This window comes from Dendrobates tinctorius, unplaced genomic scaffold (assembly GCF_039654945.1).
Source record: "Dendrobates tinctorius isolate UK_male_01 unplaced genomic scaffold, ASM3965494v1 ptg000189l, whole genome shotgun sequence".
In the NCBI taxonomy this organism is placed as follows: Eukaryota; Metazoa; Chordata; class Amphibia; order Anura; family Dendrobatidae; genus Dendrobates; species Dendrobates tinctorius.
The window spans coordinates 5141594-5157356 of record NW_027361856.1 but is presented as its reverse complement, the minus strand read 5'-3'; the positions used below and the strand labels follow the sequence as shown (position 1 = coordinate 5157356).

The 15763-nt window shown below is 54.3% G+C and overlaps 2 protein-coding genes across 2 annotated transcripts in view; both read right to left on the bottom strand.

Moving 5' to 3' along the window:
- Nucleotides 1–15763, bottom strand: part of ASH1L (ASH1 like histone lysine methyltransferase) — a 126458-nt gene that overhangs the window by 93754 nt on the left and 16941 nt on the right. The gene's annotated exons all lie outside the window — the stretch shown is intronic.
- Nucleotides 3969–8907, bottom strand: LOC141055650 (uncharacterized; the record flags this gene model as incomplete). The annotated part of the gene is made up of 1 exon (XM_073552312.1): nucleotides 3969–8907. A coding segment is annotated over one exon (3351 nt), but the record flags the coding sequence as incomplete, so codon positions are not given.

The window sequence follows — 15763 nt, the reverse complement described above, 5'->3', positions numbered from 1 at the left end:
CTCATACTGCACACCCCTACACTTGAAAATAAAGCCTGCACCTTAAGAAGATGTGATGATGAATGCAGTCTATTTATTCCAACTATCAGTTGATGTGAAGACGAGCAATGCCTGTCCTGGGCGTCCTTTTGGGCAGCTATGAGGTGTCCCTGACTGGTGCTAAAAAAAAAGGAGTGTTAGTCTGTGTGCTATCCGGCTTTCATTCTTTTTGGTACAGATATGATATGGATACAAATATGGATAAATGGATATATAGATAGATGGAGCAGATTTGTAATCTGCTTTTGCTATTGAAAACATTATCTATGAGCTCAAAAACCTTTCAGGTGATGCGGTTTTTTCAAAAGCTGATCTGCTTTTGCAACTGAAAAACATATCCTCAAAAAACGCAGGAAAAACGCTGTGTGTGAATGTAGCCTTAGATCAGGAATAGAACAGCCATTTATAGGACATTTCATAACTTTCCCAAATTCCTATGAAAAAATATTCAGCATATTCTGCATTGAACTACTGTACCCAATTTATTATATATTTTAGGAGTCGGAGTCGGTCCATTTAATACCGACTCCAACTCCACCAAAATAAGCATCGACTCCGACTCCACAGCCCTGCTGTATCCCCCTCAGCCTCCTCTGCATGCTGTACCCCTCAGCCTCCTCTGCATGCTGTACCCCTCAGCCTCCTCTGCATGCTGTACCCCCCTCAGCCTCCTCTGTATGCTGTACCCCCCTCAGCCTCCTCTGTATGCTGTACCCCCCTCAGCCTCCTCTGTATGCTGTACCCCCCTCAGCCTCCTCTGTATGTTGTACCCCCCTCAGCCTCCTCTGTATGTTGTACCCCCCTCAGCCTCCTCTGCATGTTGTACCCCCCTCAGCCTCCTCTGCATGTTGTATCCACCCTCAGCCTCCTCTGTATGCGGTATCCCCCCTCAGCCTCCTCTGTATGCTGTATCCCCCTCAGCCTCCTTTGCACGCTGTACCCCCTCAGCCTACTGTACCCCCCTCAGCCTCCTCTGTATGCTGTATCCCCCCTCGGCCCCCTCCGTATGCTGTATCACCCTCAGCCTCCTAAGTATGCTTTATCCCCCTTCGTATGCTGTATCCCCCTCAGCCCCCTCCGTATGCTGTATCTCCCTCAGCCCCCTCCATATGCTGTATCCCCCTCAGCCCCCTCCTTATACTGTATCTACCCTCAGCCTCCTCCATATGCTGCATCCCCTCAGCCTTGTCCATATACTGTATCACCTTTCCTGTATGCCTCTCAGCCCCCTCTGTATGCTGTATCCCCCTTTAACCACATCCGTATGCTGTATCCCCCTCAATCTCCTCCGTATACTTTACCCCCCTCAGCCTCCTCTGTATACTGTATCCCCCTTGGCCTCCTAAGTATGCTGTATCATCCATGCTGTATCCCCCTCAGCCTCCTCTGTATACTGTACCCCCCTCAGCCACCTCCGTATACTGTACCGCCTGGGCCTCCACCGTATGCTATATCCACCGGCAGCCACCTCCATATGCTGCATCCCCCTCAGCCTCTTCTGTATACTGTATCCCCCTCAGCCTTTTCCGTATACTGTATCCCCCTCAGCCTCCTCTGTATACTGTATCCCCCTCAGCCTCCTCCGTATACTCTATCCACCCGCAGCCATCTCCGTATGCTGAATCTCCCTCAGCCTCCGCTGTATGTTGTGTCCCCCCCAGCCTTCTGCATATGTTGTATCCCCTCCACAGTCTGCTACATACACTGTACTGTATCCCCCGCAGCCTCCTCCGTACACTGTACTGTATCCCCCGAAGCCTTCTTCATACACTGTACTGTATCCCCCGCAGCCTTCTCCGTACACTGTACTGTATCCCCCGAAGCCTACTCAGTACACTGTACTGTATCCCTCGAAGCCTTCTCCATACACTGTACCCCTCCCCCGCAGCCTCCCCCGTACACTGTACTGTCCTTAAGGGGGGGAGGGAAGGAGGGAGGAAAGAGAGAGGGAAGGAAGGAGGGAGGGAAGAGGGGAGGGAGGGAAGAGGGGAGGGACGGGGAGGGAAGAGGGGAGGGAGGGAAGAGGGGAGGGAGGGAAGGAGGGAGGGAGGGAGAGAGGGAGGGAAAAGGAGGAGAAGAGGGAGAGGAGGGAGGGAGAGGAGGGGGGGAGGGAAGGAAGGAGGGGAGGGAAGGAGGGAGGGGAGGGAGGGAAGGAAGGAAAGGAGGGAGAGGAGGGAGGGAAGGAAAGGAGGGAGAGGGGAGGGAGGAGAGAGGGGAGGGAAGGAGAGGAGGGGGGAGGGAAGGAGAGGAGGGGGGAGGGAAGGAGAGGAGGGGGGAGGGAAGGAGAGGAGGGGGGAGGGAAGGAGAGGAGGGGGGAGGGAAGGAGAGGAGGGGGAGGGAAGGAGAGGAGGGGGGAGGGAAGGAAGGAGGGGGAGGGAAGGAAGGAGGGGGAGGGAGGGGAGGGAAGGAAGGAGAGAGGGAAGGAAGGAGAGAGGGAAGGAAGGAGAGAGGGAAGGAAGGAGAGAGGGAAGGAAGGAGAGAGGGAATGAGGGAGGGAGGGAATGAGGGGAGGGAGGGAATGAGGGGAGACAGGGAAGGAAAGGAGACAGGGAAGGAAAGGAGACAGGGAAGGAAAGGAGACAGGGAAGGAAAGGAGACAGGGAAGGAAAGGAGACAGGGAAGGAAAGGAGACAGGGAAAGAAAGGAGAGAGGGAAGGAGGGAGGGAAGAAAGGAGAGGAGGGAGGAAAGAAAGGGAGGGAGGAAAGGAAGGCAGGGAGGGAGGAAAGGGAGGGAGGAAAGGAAGGGAGGGAGGAAAGGAAGGGAGGGAGGAAAGGAAGGGAGGGAGGAAAGGAAGGGAGGGAGGAAAGGAAGGGAGGGAGGAAAGGAAGGGAGGGAGGAAAGGAAGGGAGGGAGGAAAGGAAGGGAGGGAGGAAAGGAAGGGAGGGAGGAAAGGAAGGGAGGGAGGAAGGAAAGGAAAGGAGGGAGGGAGGAAAGGAAAGGAGGGAGGGAGGAAAGGAGAGGAGGGGGAGGGAAGGAGAGGAGGGGGAGGGAAGGAGAGGAGGGAAGGAAGGAGTGGAGGGGGGAAGGAGTGGAGGGGGGAAGGAGGGGAGGGGGGAGGGAAGAAGGGAAGGAAGGGAAGGAGGGGAGGGAAGGGAAGGAGGGAGGGGAAGGAAGGAGGGAGGGGAAGGAAGGAGGGAGGGGAAGGAAGGAGGGAGGGGAAGGAAGGAGGGAGGGGAAGGAAGGAGGGAGGGGAAGGAAGGAGGGAGGGGAAGGATGGAGAAAGGGAGGGAAGGAGAGGAGAGAGGGGAGGGGCGGGAGGGAAGCAGGAGGGAGGGAAGGAGAGGAGGGAGGGAAGGAGGGAAGGAGGAGGGAAAGAGGGGAGGGAGGGAAGGAGGGAAGGAAGGAGGGAGGGAAGGAGGGAAGGAAGGAGAGAGGGAAGGAGGGGAGGGGAGGGAAGGAGGGGAGGGAAGGAGGGGAGGGAAGGAGGGGAGGGAAGGAGGGGAGGGAAGGAGGGGAGGGAAGGAGGGGAAGGAGGGGAGGGAAGGAGGGGAGGGAAGGAGGAAGGAGAGGGGAGGGAAGGAGGAAGGAGGGGGGAGGGAAGGAGGAAGGAGGGGGGAGGGAAGGAGGAAGGAGGGGGGAGGGGAAGGAAGGAGGGAGGGGAGGGAAGGAGGGAGGGGAGGGAAGGAGGGAGGGGAGGGGAGGGAAGGAGGGAGGGGAGGGGAGGGAAGGAGGGAGGGGAGGGGAGGGAAGGAGGGAGGGGAGGGAAGGAAGGAGGGATGGAAAGAGGGAGGGAGGGGAGAGAGGGAAGGAAGGAGGGAGGGGGAGAGAGGGAAGGAAGGAGGGAGGGGGAGAGAGGGAAGGAAGGAGGGAGGGGAAGGAGACAAAGGAGGGAAGGGAGGGGAGGGAGAGGAGGGAGCGAGGGGAGGGAGAGGAGGGAGGGGAGGGAGAGGAGGGAGGGGAGGGAGAGGAGGGAGGGGAGGGAGGGGAGGGAGAGGAGGGAGGGGAGGGAGGGGAGGGAGAGGAGGGAGGGGAGGGAGGGAAGGAGAGGGGGGAAGAAGAGGAGGGAGGGGGGAGGAGAGAGGGAAGGAGAGAGGGAAGGAAGGAAAGAGGGAAGGAAAGAGGGAAGAAGGAGAGAGGGAAGGAGAGAGGGAAGAAGGAGGGAAGAAGGAGGGAGGGAAGAAGGAGGGAGGGAAGAAGGAGGGAGGGAAGGTAAGTAGGGGGGAGGGGAGGGAAGGAAGGGGGGAGGGAGGGAAGTAGGGGGGAGGGAAGAAGAGGGGGGAGGGGAGGGAAAGGAGACGAGGGAGGGAAGGTGGGAAGGAGACGAGGTAGGGAAGGAGACGAGGGAGGGAGGAAAGGAGACAAGGGAGGGAGGAAAGGAGACAACGGAGGGAGGAAAGGAGACAAGGGAGGGAGGGAAGGAGACAAGGGAGGGAGGGAAGGAGACGAGGGAGGGAGGGAAGGAGACGAGGGAGGGAAGGAGACGAGGGAGGGAAGGAGACGGAGGGAAGGAGACGGAGGGAAGGAGACGGAGGGAAGGAGACGAGGGAGGGAGGGAAGGAGATGAGGGAGGGAGACGAGGGAGGGAGGGAAGGAGACGAGGGAGGGAGGGAGGGAAGGAAGGAGGCGAGGGAGGGAGACGAGGGAGGAAGGGAGACGAGGGAGGGAGACGAGGGAGGGAAGGAGACGAGGGAGGGAGGGTGTGATGTCACGGATAACTGGATACTCCGCCTCCAGCAGGACGAATTTCTATGACACCCGTGACCCTGGATACACCACCTCCAGCAGGGCGAATTTAAACAATGAAGCGTGCAGCCGGATACACCGCCTCCAGCAGGCGAATTTCAATAGTTACAAGTGTATCTGGATACACCGCCTCCAGCAGGGCGAATTTACAGAGATAAGGGAAACACCAGGGAAACCGATACAATGAAGGGCCCTGCAATAGGGAACGGGGGCGTGGAGACCTTCTGCACTCCCAAGTCAGTGTCTCTACACTCCTGACGGTCCCTAGGCAGTTTCCGCACCTGGCGACGAGCAGGATTCCTAAAAACCCTAGCTCACCCTGCACCTATCCCTTTCTAATGAATTGGATGGTGCAGAAACTAATCCCACCACTGCACTAAAACACACATAAGGAAAGTTACAAACAGGGAAAAACCACTTAGCTTTGCTCTGTTGCTATTGCTCCCAGCAACAGAGTCCAGCACCTGAGTGCAGCTTTCCTCCTGAATAGCTGCTACTTCACCAAAGCTTTGTCAGAGCTGCAAGGAGCTCCTTCCACACCTGGACTCTGACTAATTTGCAAGGAACTCTTCTCTAGCTCCTTCCTCCACCAAGGATGGTTGGAAATGACCAATATCACCAACAGTGAGTGAGACCACCTGACTCTCCTTCATAGGCAAGAGCCAGAGCCATCACACCTGCTAGTGATTCCCATGTAATAATACTAGCCACCACCGGGGGCAAAACTAGAACTAAATACACCACTGTGTAATGACCCTAATGGCCACTGGGGACAAAACTAACTTTAAGCAAACAGCTTAAAGGAAAAAAAAGGTTACATGAGCTTTTATCTGTCACAATCCAGCATGGATCGTGACAGAGGGAAGGAGACGAGGGGGGGGAGAGAAGGAGACGAGGGAGGTAGGGAAGGAGACGAGGGAGGGAGGAAGGGAAGGGGACGAGGGAGGGAGGGAAGGAGTCGAGAGAGGGAGGGAAGGAGACGAGAGAGGGAGCGAAGGAGAGGAGGGAGGGAGAGGAGGGGAGGAGACGAGGGAGGGAGGGAAGGAGACGAGGGAGGGAGGGGAGACGAGGGAGGGAGGGGAGGGAGGGAGGGGAGGGAAGGAGACGAGGGAGGGAGACGAGGGAAGGAGACGAGGGAAGGAGACGAGGGAAGGAGACGAGGGAAGGAGACGAGGGAAGGAGACGAGGGAAGGAGACGAGGGAAGGAGACGAGGGAAGGAGACGAGGGAAGGAGACGAGGGAAGGAGACGAGGGAGGGAGACGAGGGAGGGAGACGAGGGAGGGAGACGAGGGAGGGAGACGAGGGAGGGAGACGAGGGAGGGAAGGAGACGAGGGAGGGGAGGGAAGGAGACGAGGGAGGGGAGGGAAGGAGACGAGGGAGGGGAGGGAAGGAGACGAGGGAGGGGAGGGAAGGAGACGAGGGAGGGAGGGAAGGAGACGAGGGAGGGAGGGAAGGAGACGAGGGAGGGAGGGAAGGAGACGAGAGAGGGAGGGAAGGAGACGAGAGAGGGAGGGAAGGAGACGAGAGGAGGGAGGGAAGGAGACGAGAGGAGGGAGGGAAGGAGACAAGAGGAGGGAGGGAAGGAGACGAGGGAGGGAGGGGAGGGAAGGAGACAAGGGAGGGAGGGGAGGGAAGGAGACAAGGGAGGGGAGGGAAGGAGACAAGGGAGGGGAGGGAAGGAGACGAGGGAGGGGAGGGAAGGAGACGAGGGAGGGAGGGGAGGGAAGGAGACGAGGGAGGGAGGGGAGGGAAGGAGACGAGGGAGGGGGAAGGAAGGAGACGAGGGAGGGGGAAGGAAGGAGACGAGGGAGGGGGAAGGAAGGAGACGAGGGAAGGAGACGAGGGAAGGAGACGAGGGAAGGAGACAAGAGGAGGGAGGGAAGGAGACGAGGGAGGGAGGGGAGGGAAGGAGACAAGGGAGGGAGGGGAGGGAAGGAGACAAGGGAGGGGAGGGAAGGAGACAAGGGAGGGGAGGGAAGGAGACGAGGGAGGGGAGGGAAGGAGACGAGGGAGGGGAGGGAAGGAGACGAGGGAGGGAGGGGAGGGAAGGAGACGAGGGAGGGAGGGGAGGGAAGGAGACGAGGGAGGGGGAAGGAAGGAGACGAGGGAGGGGGAAGGAAGGAGACGAGGGAGGGGGAAGGAAGGAGACGAGGGAAGGAGACGAGGGAAGGAGACGAGGGAAGGAGACGAGGGAAGGAGACGAGGGAAGGAGACGAGGGAAGGAGACGAGGGAAGGAGACGAGGGAAGGAGACGAGGGAAGGAGACGAGGGAAGGAGACAAGGGAGGGGAGGGAAGGAGACGAGGGAGGGGAGGGAAGGAGACGAGGGAGGGGAGGGAAGGAGACGAGGGAGGGAGGGGAGGGAAGGAGACGAGGGAGGGGGAAGGAAGGAGACGAGGGAGGGGGAAGGAAGGAGACGAGGGAGGGGGAAGGAAGGAGACGAGGGAAGGAGACGAGGGAAGGAGACGAGGGAAGGAGACGAGGGAAGGAGACGAGGGAAGGAGACGAGGGAAGGAGACGAGGGAAGGAGACGAGGGAAGGAGACGAGGGAAGGAGACGAGGGAAGGAGACGAGGGAAGGAGACGAGGGAAGGAGACGAGGGAGGGGAGGGAAGGAGACGAGGGAGGGGAGGGAAGGAGACGAGGGAGAGAGAGAGAGAGACGAGGGAGGGAAGGAAGGAGACGAGGGAGGGGAGGGGACGAGGAAGGGAGGGTAGGAGAGGAGGAAGGGAGGGGAGGGAAGGAGACGAGGGAGGGAGGGAAGGAGACGAGGGAGGGAGGGAAGGAGACGAGGGAGGGAGGGAAGGAGACGAGGGAGGGAGGGGAGGAGACGAGGGAGGGAGGGGAGGAGACGAGGGAGGGAAGGAGACGAGGGAGGGAAGGAGACGAGGGAGGGAAGGAGACGAGGGAGGGAAGGAGACGAGGGAGGGAAGGAGACGAGGGAGGGAGGGAAGGAGACGAGGGAGGGAAGGAGACGAGGGAGGGAGGGAGACGAGGGAGGGAAGGAGACGAGGGAGGGAAGGAGACGAGGGAGGGAAGGAGACGAGGGAGGGAAGGAGACGAGGGAGGGAAGGAGACGAGGGAGGGAGGGAAGGAGACGAGGGAGGGAAGGAGACGAGGGAGGGAGGGAGACGAGGGAGGGAAGGAGACGAGGGAGGGAAGGAGACGAGGGAGGGAAGGACACGAGGGAGGGTAGGACACGAGGGAGGGAAGGACACGAGCGAGGGAGGGGAGGGGAAGGAAGGAGACGAGGGAGTGAGGGGAGGGGAGGGAAGGAGATGGGGGAGGGAAGGAGACGAGGGAGGGGAAGGAAGGAGACGAGGGAAGGAGACGAGGGAAGGAGACGAGGGAAGGAGACGAGGGAAGGAGACGAGGGAAGGAGACGAGGGAAGGAGACGAGGGAAGGAGACGAGGGAAGGAGACGAGGGAAGGAGACGAGCGAGGGAAACGAGGGAGGGAGACGAGGGAGGGGAGGGAAGGAGACGAGGGAGGGGAGGGAAGGAGACGAGGGAGGGGAGGGAAGGAGACGAGGGAGAGAGAGACGAGAGAGGGAGGGAAGGAAGGAGACGAGGGAGGGGAGGGGACGAGGAAGGGAGGGTAGGAGACGAGGAAGGGAGGGGAGGGAAGGAGACGAGGGAGGGAGGGGAGGAGACGAGGGAAGGAGACGAGGGAGGGAAGGAGACGAGGGAGGGAAGGAGACGAGGGAGGGAAGGAGACGAGGGAGGGAAAGACACGAGGGAGGGAAGGACACGAGGGAGGGAAGGACACGAGGGAGGGAGGGAGGGAGACGAGGGAGGGAAGGAGACGAGGGAGGGAAGGAGACGAGGGAGGGAAGGACACGAGGGAGGGAAGGACACGAGCGAGGGAGGGAGGGGAGGGAAGGAGACGAGGGAGTGAGGGGAGGGGAGGGAAGGAGATGAGAGAGGGAGCGGAGGGGAGGGAAGGAGACGAGGGAGGGGAGGGAAGGAGACGAGGGAGGGGAGGGAAGGAGACGAGGGAAGGAGACGAGGGAAGGAGACGAGGGAAGGAGACGAGGGAAGGAGACGAAGGAAGGAGACGAGGGAAGGAGACGAGGGAAGGAGACGAGGGAAGGAGACGAGGGAAGGAGACGAGGGAAGGAGACGAGGGAGGGGAGGGAAGGAGACGAGGGAGGGACAGGGTGGAAAATATGTTAGTTGGGGTAATTAACATACAAGGCGGGGCAGCTGGTGACCACGCCCCGCTTTGTAGCACCTACTCTGGTGTCCGTCTGTGTGTTCCTCGCCGCAGCACTCACCTGTGTGTGGCACGAGGGGAGGGAGGGGAGGCAAGGAGACGAGGGAGGGGAGGGGAGGAGAAGAGGAAGGGAGGGGAGGAGACGAGGGAGGGGAGGGAAGGAGACTGTTACGTGTTACAGAACCACTCAGCACCCAGAATATGTTGTGCATTTATATGTATGTATAATAGGTTCTATGTGAGATGCATGTCCCTAATGCATCAGCCCACAGGCTGCGCCCCTGGGCAGAGGGGACACGATATTCTCCTTTTGTCCGCCCTCCCCACACCTTTGTAATTCCCACAGTAAACATCGGCAGGCTCCGGCCACCTGCGGCTTTTGTAATGCATGTCTGGCCTGCCGCTTTTCTACTGGCCTGCCCTCTGTATCTGTGTGATATATTCTGTGTCCTGTGAGTAAAGTGTTGTCAGACTGGAAATACGTGGAGAAGCAGTGATCTTTTATATGCGCCCATGTAACCAAGGAATTCCAGCCAGCATCATTCATTCAGACTCCAGCCAAAGCAGAGCGGACTTCCGAAAACACGGGGTGGTACTGAAAGAGGTACCCCAGCCTGGATAGACCCGTTACACTGGTGGCAGACAGCGGGATTTGATACCCCTTCTACAGGAGGAAAGAAATTAATGGAAAATAACTACCAGAAGTTAAAGAGGAATACATTAAAAGATCTGGTGGAAGCCCGAGGGTTGATCGCCAGCAACAAAACAAAAGCGGATTTGATAGCAGCCATCATGGAACACGACAGTGCAGCGCCCCCCAATGTGAATGTGGAGGACACCGAATTCCAGAGGGAGGTAAAGAACAGACTGGCGTTCTATGGCCTAAACCCTGCAGTAGAGATCATACGAGAGGTGATGGCTGATGTGCGTACTGATCTGAAGGAAAAGATGGCCGAGCGGACCAGGATAGAGCTAGCCAAGATGGAGATGGCAGAGTGGACCAAAGTGGAGCTGGCCAAGATGGCAGAGCGGACAGAGTAGAGTCAGCGAGCAGGGGGAGCTCTGGCCTTCGACCGGGTACCTTCAACAGTAAGCCACAAAAAGATCCAGTATAATGCCTTCCGACAGTTGGGGGAGGCAGAGGAAGACATTGATGGCTTTCTGCAGGACTTTGAGCGGCAGTGTGCCCTTCATCAAGTGAAGCCGGAGGAACGGGTTCAGATTCTGGCCAGCAAGCTGACAGGCCGGGCAGCGGACGCCTATCGCACAGTACCTGATGAGGACTGTATGGACTGTGAGCGGATCAAAGAAGATCTTGGCCCGGTATGCGCTGACACCAGAGGCCTACCGCCAAAAGTTCCGCGGACTTATAAAACGCGTAACCGATACCCACGCTGAATGGGCCTGTAAATAACGGCGGTCACTGCTACAGTGGGTACAAGGGAGCCAAGCAAACACTAAGGAGGACGTCCTCCAGCTCTTCCAGTTAGAACGATTCTTTAATGGACTAAACCCCAAGACACAGGAATGGCTTCGGGACAGGCGGTCAACGACTCTTGAGGAAGCCGCTCGTCTGGCCGATGAACATCATGATACCAGGAGGCCGCAGTTGTCCGGATCAAAGGTGGTCACTAGGGGCCCGCCCATGGACCTGGAGGGCCCCAAACCACCGAAGATTGTAGGGGGACCAGCTAGAAAAACGGCCTACCACAGTCCCCCTGGGGCGCGATGCCACACCTGTCGCCAGCTGGGCCACCTGCAAAGACAATGTCCCAACCGGACTCAGCATACCCAGTGGCCAAAGGCAGGAACAGCTACCTTCAGCCGGGCTGCTGTACACCGCTACCAAGGCGAAGTTGACCCGGCATTGGGGGCTACGACTAACCAAGGGGTGGAAGAGATGGAGGAAGTGCTGCATGATGTAGACCCCGTGCAGGCAGCCCGGGCAGATAATCGACAACAGCATCGACAGGTCGTGTGGGTTAATGGGAAACGTATGCAAGCACTAGGAGATTCCGGGGCAACTTTGACCCTTGTGAAGCCTCATCTCGTCAGGGACCAAGAGAAGACGGACCGGACAGTGGCAGTCCGTGTAGAAGGGGGAGCTATACATCGACTACCCACTGCCAGGATTCACCTGAACTGGGGAGTCGGGGATGGCCTTGTTGAGGTCGGCTTGATGGAGGATTTGCCTGCAGACGTCTTGCTGGGAAATGACTTGGGGCCCGTGTTGTCTGCATTCTCGGTGGCTCCTCTGGTTGAGACCTATCCTGTGACCACCCGGAGACAAGCTCGAGCTGCGGAGGCGGAATCACACTCAGAGGAGGCCCAGGTAAGACATCCCAGCCCTGCACCTATTCCCATAGCCAGACACATTTCCTGGGCCACCCCAGATGAATTTAAGAGGGAGTTACTTGAGGATCCTTCATTAGAGGGATATCGTGGGAAGGCACAGGAGGGGAGAGGAGTACTGGAAGGGGAACAGTTTGTATGGAAGCAGGGACACCTCTACCAGATCACAGAGCAGCACCACTCAGGGACGAACCCCACTATAAAACAACAGCTGGTAGTTCCCAAGAAGTATAGGCAGGAGTTACTGCGAATCTCTCATGATATACCCTTGGCCAGGCACTTCGGCGTCAGCCGCACCAGGCATCGTATGACACAAAACTTCTTTTGGCCGGGGGTAACCTATGATGTTCGTCAGTACTGCCAGACCTGTGACAGTTGTCAGTGCATTGGCAAGAGGGGGAATCGTTGCAAGGCCAAATTATGCCCCCTCCCCATTGTGGAGGAACCATTTAGCCGAGTAGCGGTCGATCTGATAGGGCCGTTAGCCAAACCCAGGGAAAAAGTATATATTGACAGTGGTAGATTATGCCACACGGTATCCAGAGGCGGTTGCGTTACCTAACATACTGGCAGAGACGGTGGCAGCCGCCCTGCTCCAGGTTTTCTCACGGGTTGGATTTCCCCGGGAGATTATTTCGGACCAGGGTACCAAGTTTACAGCAGAGGTGACCAACCAACTGTGGAAGCTGTGCGGCGCAAAGTCCATTAGAAGCACCCCGTACCACCCGCAAACCAATCGGTTGTGTGAACGTTTTAACGGGACATTAACCCCTTCACCCCCAAGGGTGGTTTGCACGTTCATGACCGGGCCAATTTTTACAATTCTGACCACTGTACCTTTATGAGGTCATAACTCTGGAACGCTTCCATGGATCCCGGTGATTCTGACATTGATTTCTCGTGACATATTGTACTTCATGTTAGTGGTAAAATTTCATTCAAATAACTTGCGTTTATTTGTGAGAAAAACGGAAATTTGGCGAAAATTTTGAAAATTTCGCAATTTTCCAAATTTGAATTTTTATGCCATTAAATCACAGAGATACGGCACACAAAAAACTTGATTACTAACATTTCCCACATGTTTACTTTACATCAGCACAATTTTGGAACCAAAATTTTTTTTTGTTAGGAAGTTATAAGGGTTAAAAATTGACCAGCGATTTCTCATTTTTACATTTTATTTTTAGGACCACATCACATTTGAAGCCACTTTGAGGGGTCTATATGATTTAAAATACCCAAAAGTGACACCATTCTAAAAACTGCACCCCTTAAGGTGCTCAAAACCACATTCAAGAAGTTTATTAACCCTTTAGGTGCGTCACAGGAATTTTTTTGAATATTTAAAAAAAAAATGAACATCTAACTTTTTTCACAAAAAAAAATACTTCAGGTTCAATTTTTTTTATTTTACCAAGGGTAACAGGAGAAATTGGACAGCAAAAGTTATTGTGCAATTTGTCCTGAGTACGCTGATACCTGATATGTGGGGGGGAACGACTGTTTCGGCGCATGGCAGAGCTCAGAATGGAAGGAGCGCCGTTTGACTTTTTCAATGCAAAATTGGCTGGAATTCAGATCGGACACCATGTCACGTTTGGAGAGTCCCTGATGTACCTAAACAGTGGAAACCCCCTACAAGTGACACCATTTTGGAAACTAGACCCCCCAAGGAACTTATCTAGATGTGTGGTGAGAACTTTGAACCCCCAAGGGCTTCACAGAAGTTAAAAACGTACAGCCGTACAATTAAAAAATCATATTTTTTCCACAAAAATGATCTTTTCACCCTCAATTCTTATTTTTCCAAGGGTAACAGGACCCTAAAAGTTATTGTGCAATTTGTCCTGAGTACGCTGATACCCCACATGTGGGGGTAAACCACTATTTGGGCACATGGCAGAGCTCGGAAGGGAAGCAGTGCCATTTGACGTTTTTGGCTGGAATTGAGATCGGACACCATGTCGCGATTGGAAAACCGCTGATGTACCAAAACAGTGGAAACCCCCCACAAATGACACCATTTTGGAAACTAGACCCCCTAAGGAACTTATCTAGATGTGTGGTGAGAACTTTGAACCCACAAGGGCTTTACAGAAGTTTATAACGTACAGCGGTACAATTAAAAAATCATATTTTTTCCACAAAAATGATCTTTTCACCCCAATTTTTATTTTCCCAAGGGTAACAGGACCCTAAAAGTTATTGTGCAATTTGTCCTGAGTACGCTGATACCCCACATGTGGGGGTAAACCACTATTTGGGAGCATGGCAGAGCTCGGAAGGGAAGCAGCGCCATTTGACGTTTTTGGCTGGAATCGAGATCGGACATGATGTCGCGATTGGAAAACCCCTGATGTACCAAAACAGTGGAAACCCCCCACAAATGACACCATTTTGGAAACTAGACCCCCTAAGGAACTTATCTAGATGTGTGGTGAGAACTTTGAACCCCCGAAGGGCTTCACAGAAGTTTATAACGCCCGGGCGTGAAAATAAAAAATTTTTTATTTTTTCCACAAACATGATCTTTTAGTCACCATTTTTTTATTTTCCCAAGGGTACCAGGAGAAATTGGACCCCAAAAGTTGTTGTCCAATTTGTCCTGAGTATGCTGATACCCCATATGTGGGAGAAAACTACTGTATGGGCACACGTCGGGGCTCGGAAGGGAAGTAGTGACGTTTTGGAATGCAGACTTTGATGGAATGGTCTGCGGGTGTCATGTTGCCTTTGGAGAGCCCCTAATGTACCTAAACAGTGGAAACCCCCCACAAATGACCCCATTTTGTAAACTAGACCCCCTAAGGAACTTATCTAGATGTGAGGTGAGCACTTTGAACCCCCAAGGGCTTCACAGAAGTTTATAATGCCCGGGCATGAAAATAAAAAAATCGTATTTTTTCCACAAACATGATCAATTAGTCCCCAATTTTTTTATTTTCCCAAGGGTAACAGGAGAAATTGAACCCCAAAAGTTGTTGTCCAATTTGTCCTGAGTACGCTGACACCCGATATGTGGGAGAAAACTACTGTATGGACACACGTCGGGGCTCGGAAGGGAAGTAGTGATGTTTTGGAATGAAGACTTTGATGGAATGGTCTGCGGGTGTCATGTTGCCTTTGAAGAGCCCCTAATGTACCTAAACAGTGGAAACCCCCCACAAATGACCCCATTTTGGAAACGAGACCCCACTAAGGAACTTATCTAGATGTGTGGTGAGCACTTTGAACCCCTAAGGGCTTCACAGAAGTTTATAATGCCCGGGCATGAAAATAAAAAAATCGTATTTTTTCCACAAACATGATCAATTAGTCCCCAATTTTTTCATTTTCCCAAGGGTAACAGGAGAAATTGGACCCCAAAAATTGTTTTGCAATTTGTCCTGAGTAGGCTGATACCCTACATGTGGGGGTAAAACACTGTTTGGGCGCATGGCAGAGCTTGGAAGGGAAGGAGCACCATTTGAATTTTTCAACTCAGAATTGGCTGGAATTGAGATCAGACGCCATGTTGCATTTGGAGAGCCCCTGATGTGCCCAAACAGTGGAAACCCCCAATTCTAACTCCAACCCGAACCCCAACACACCCCTAACCCTAATCTCAGCCCTAGCCCTAACCCTAGCCCTAACCCTAATGGAAAAATGGAAATAAATAATAAAATAAAAAAAACATATTTTTCTCTAACTAAGGGGGTGATAACGGGGGGTTTGATTTACTATTTATGGCGGTTTTTATATTTGGCAGCTGTCGCACGCTAAAAGACGCTTTTTATTGTAAAAATAGTTTTTGCATCACCACATATTGAGAGCTATAATTTTTCCGTATTTTGACCCACCGAGTCATGTGAGGTCTTATTTTTTGCGGGACGAGTTGACGTCTTTATTGGTACCATTTTCGGGCACATGACATTTTTTTGTTCGCTTTTTATTCCGATTTTTGGGACGCAGAATAAACAAAAACCAGCGTTTCATGAACTTCTTTTGGGGGGGGTGCGTTTACACCGTTCCGCGTTCGGTAAAATTGATAAAGCAGTTTTATTCTTCGGGTCAGTACGGTTACAGCGATACCTCATTTAGGTCTTTTTTTATGTTTTGTCGGTTTCATGCAATGAAAACTATTTTATATAAAAAATAATTATTTTTGCATCGCTTTATTCTGCGAGCTATAACTTTTTTATTTTTTCACTGATGATGCTGTGTGGCGGCTCGTTTTTTGCGGGACAAGATGAAGTTTTCAGCGGTACCATGGATATTTATATGTGTCTTTTTGATTGCGCGTTATTACACTTTTTGTTTGGCGGTATGATAATAAATCATTATTTTTTGCTTCGTTTTTTATTTTTAGTTTTTAAGGGGTTCGCTAAAGGGGTTAACTAATGGGACAGTTTTATAGGGCGGGTCGTTACGGACGCGGCGATACCTAATATGTGTACTTTTATTGGTTTGGTTTTTTTTATTTCCAAAAAA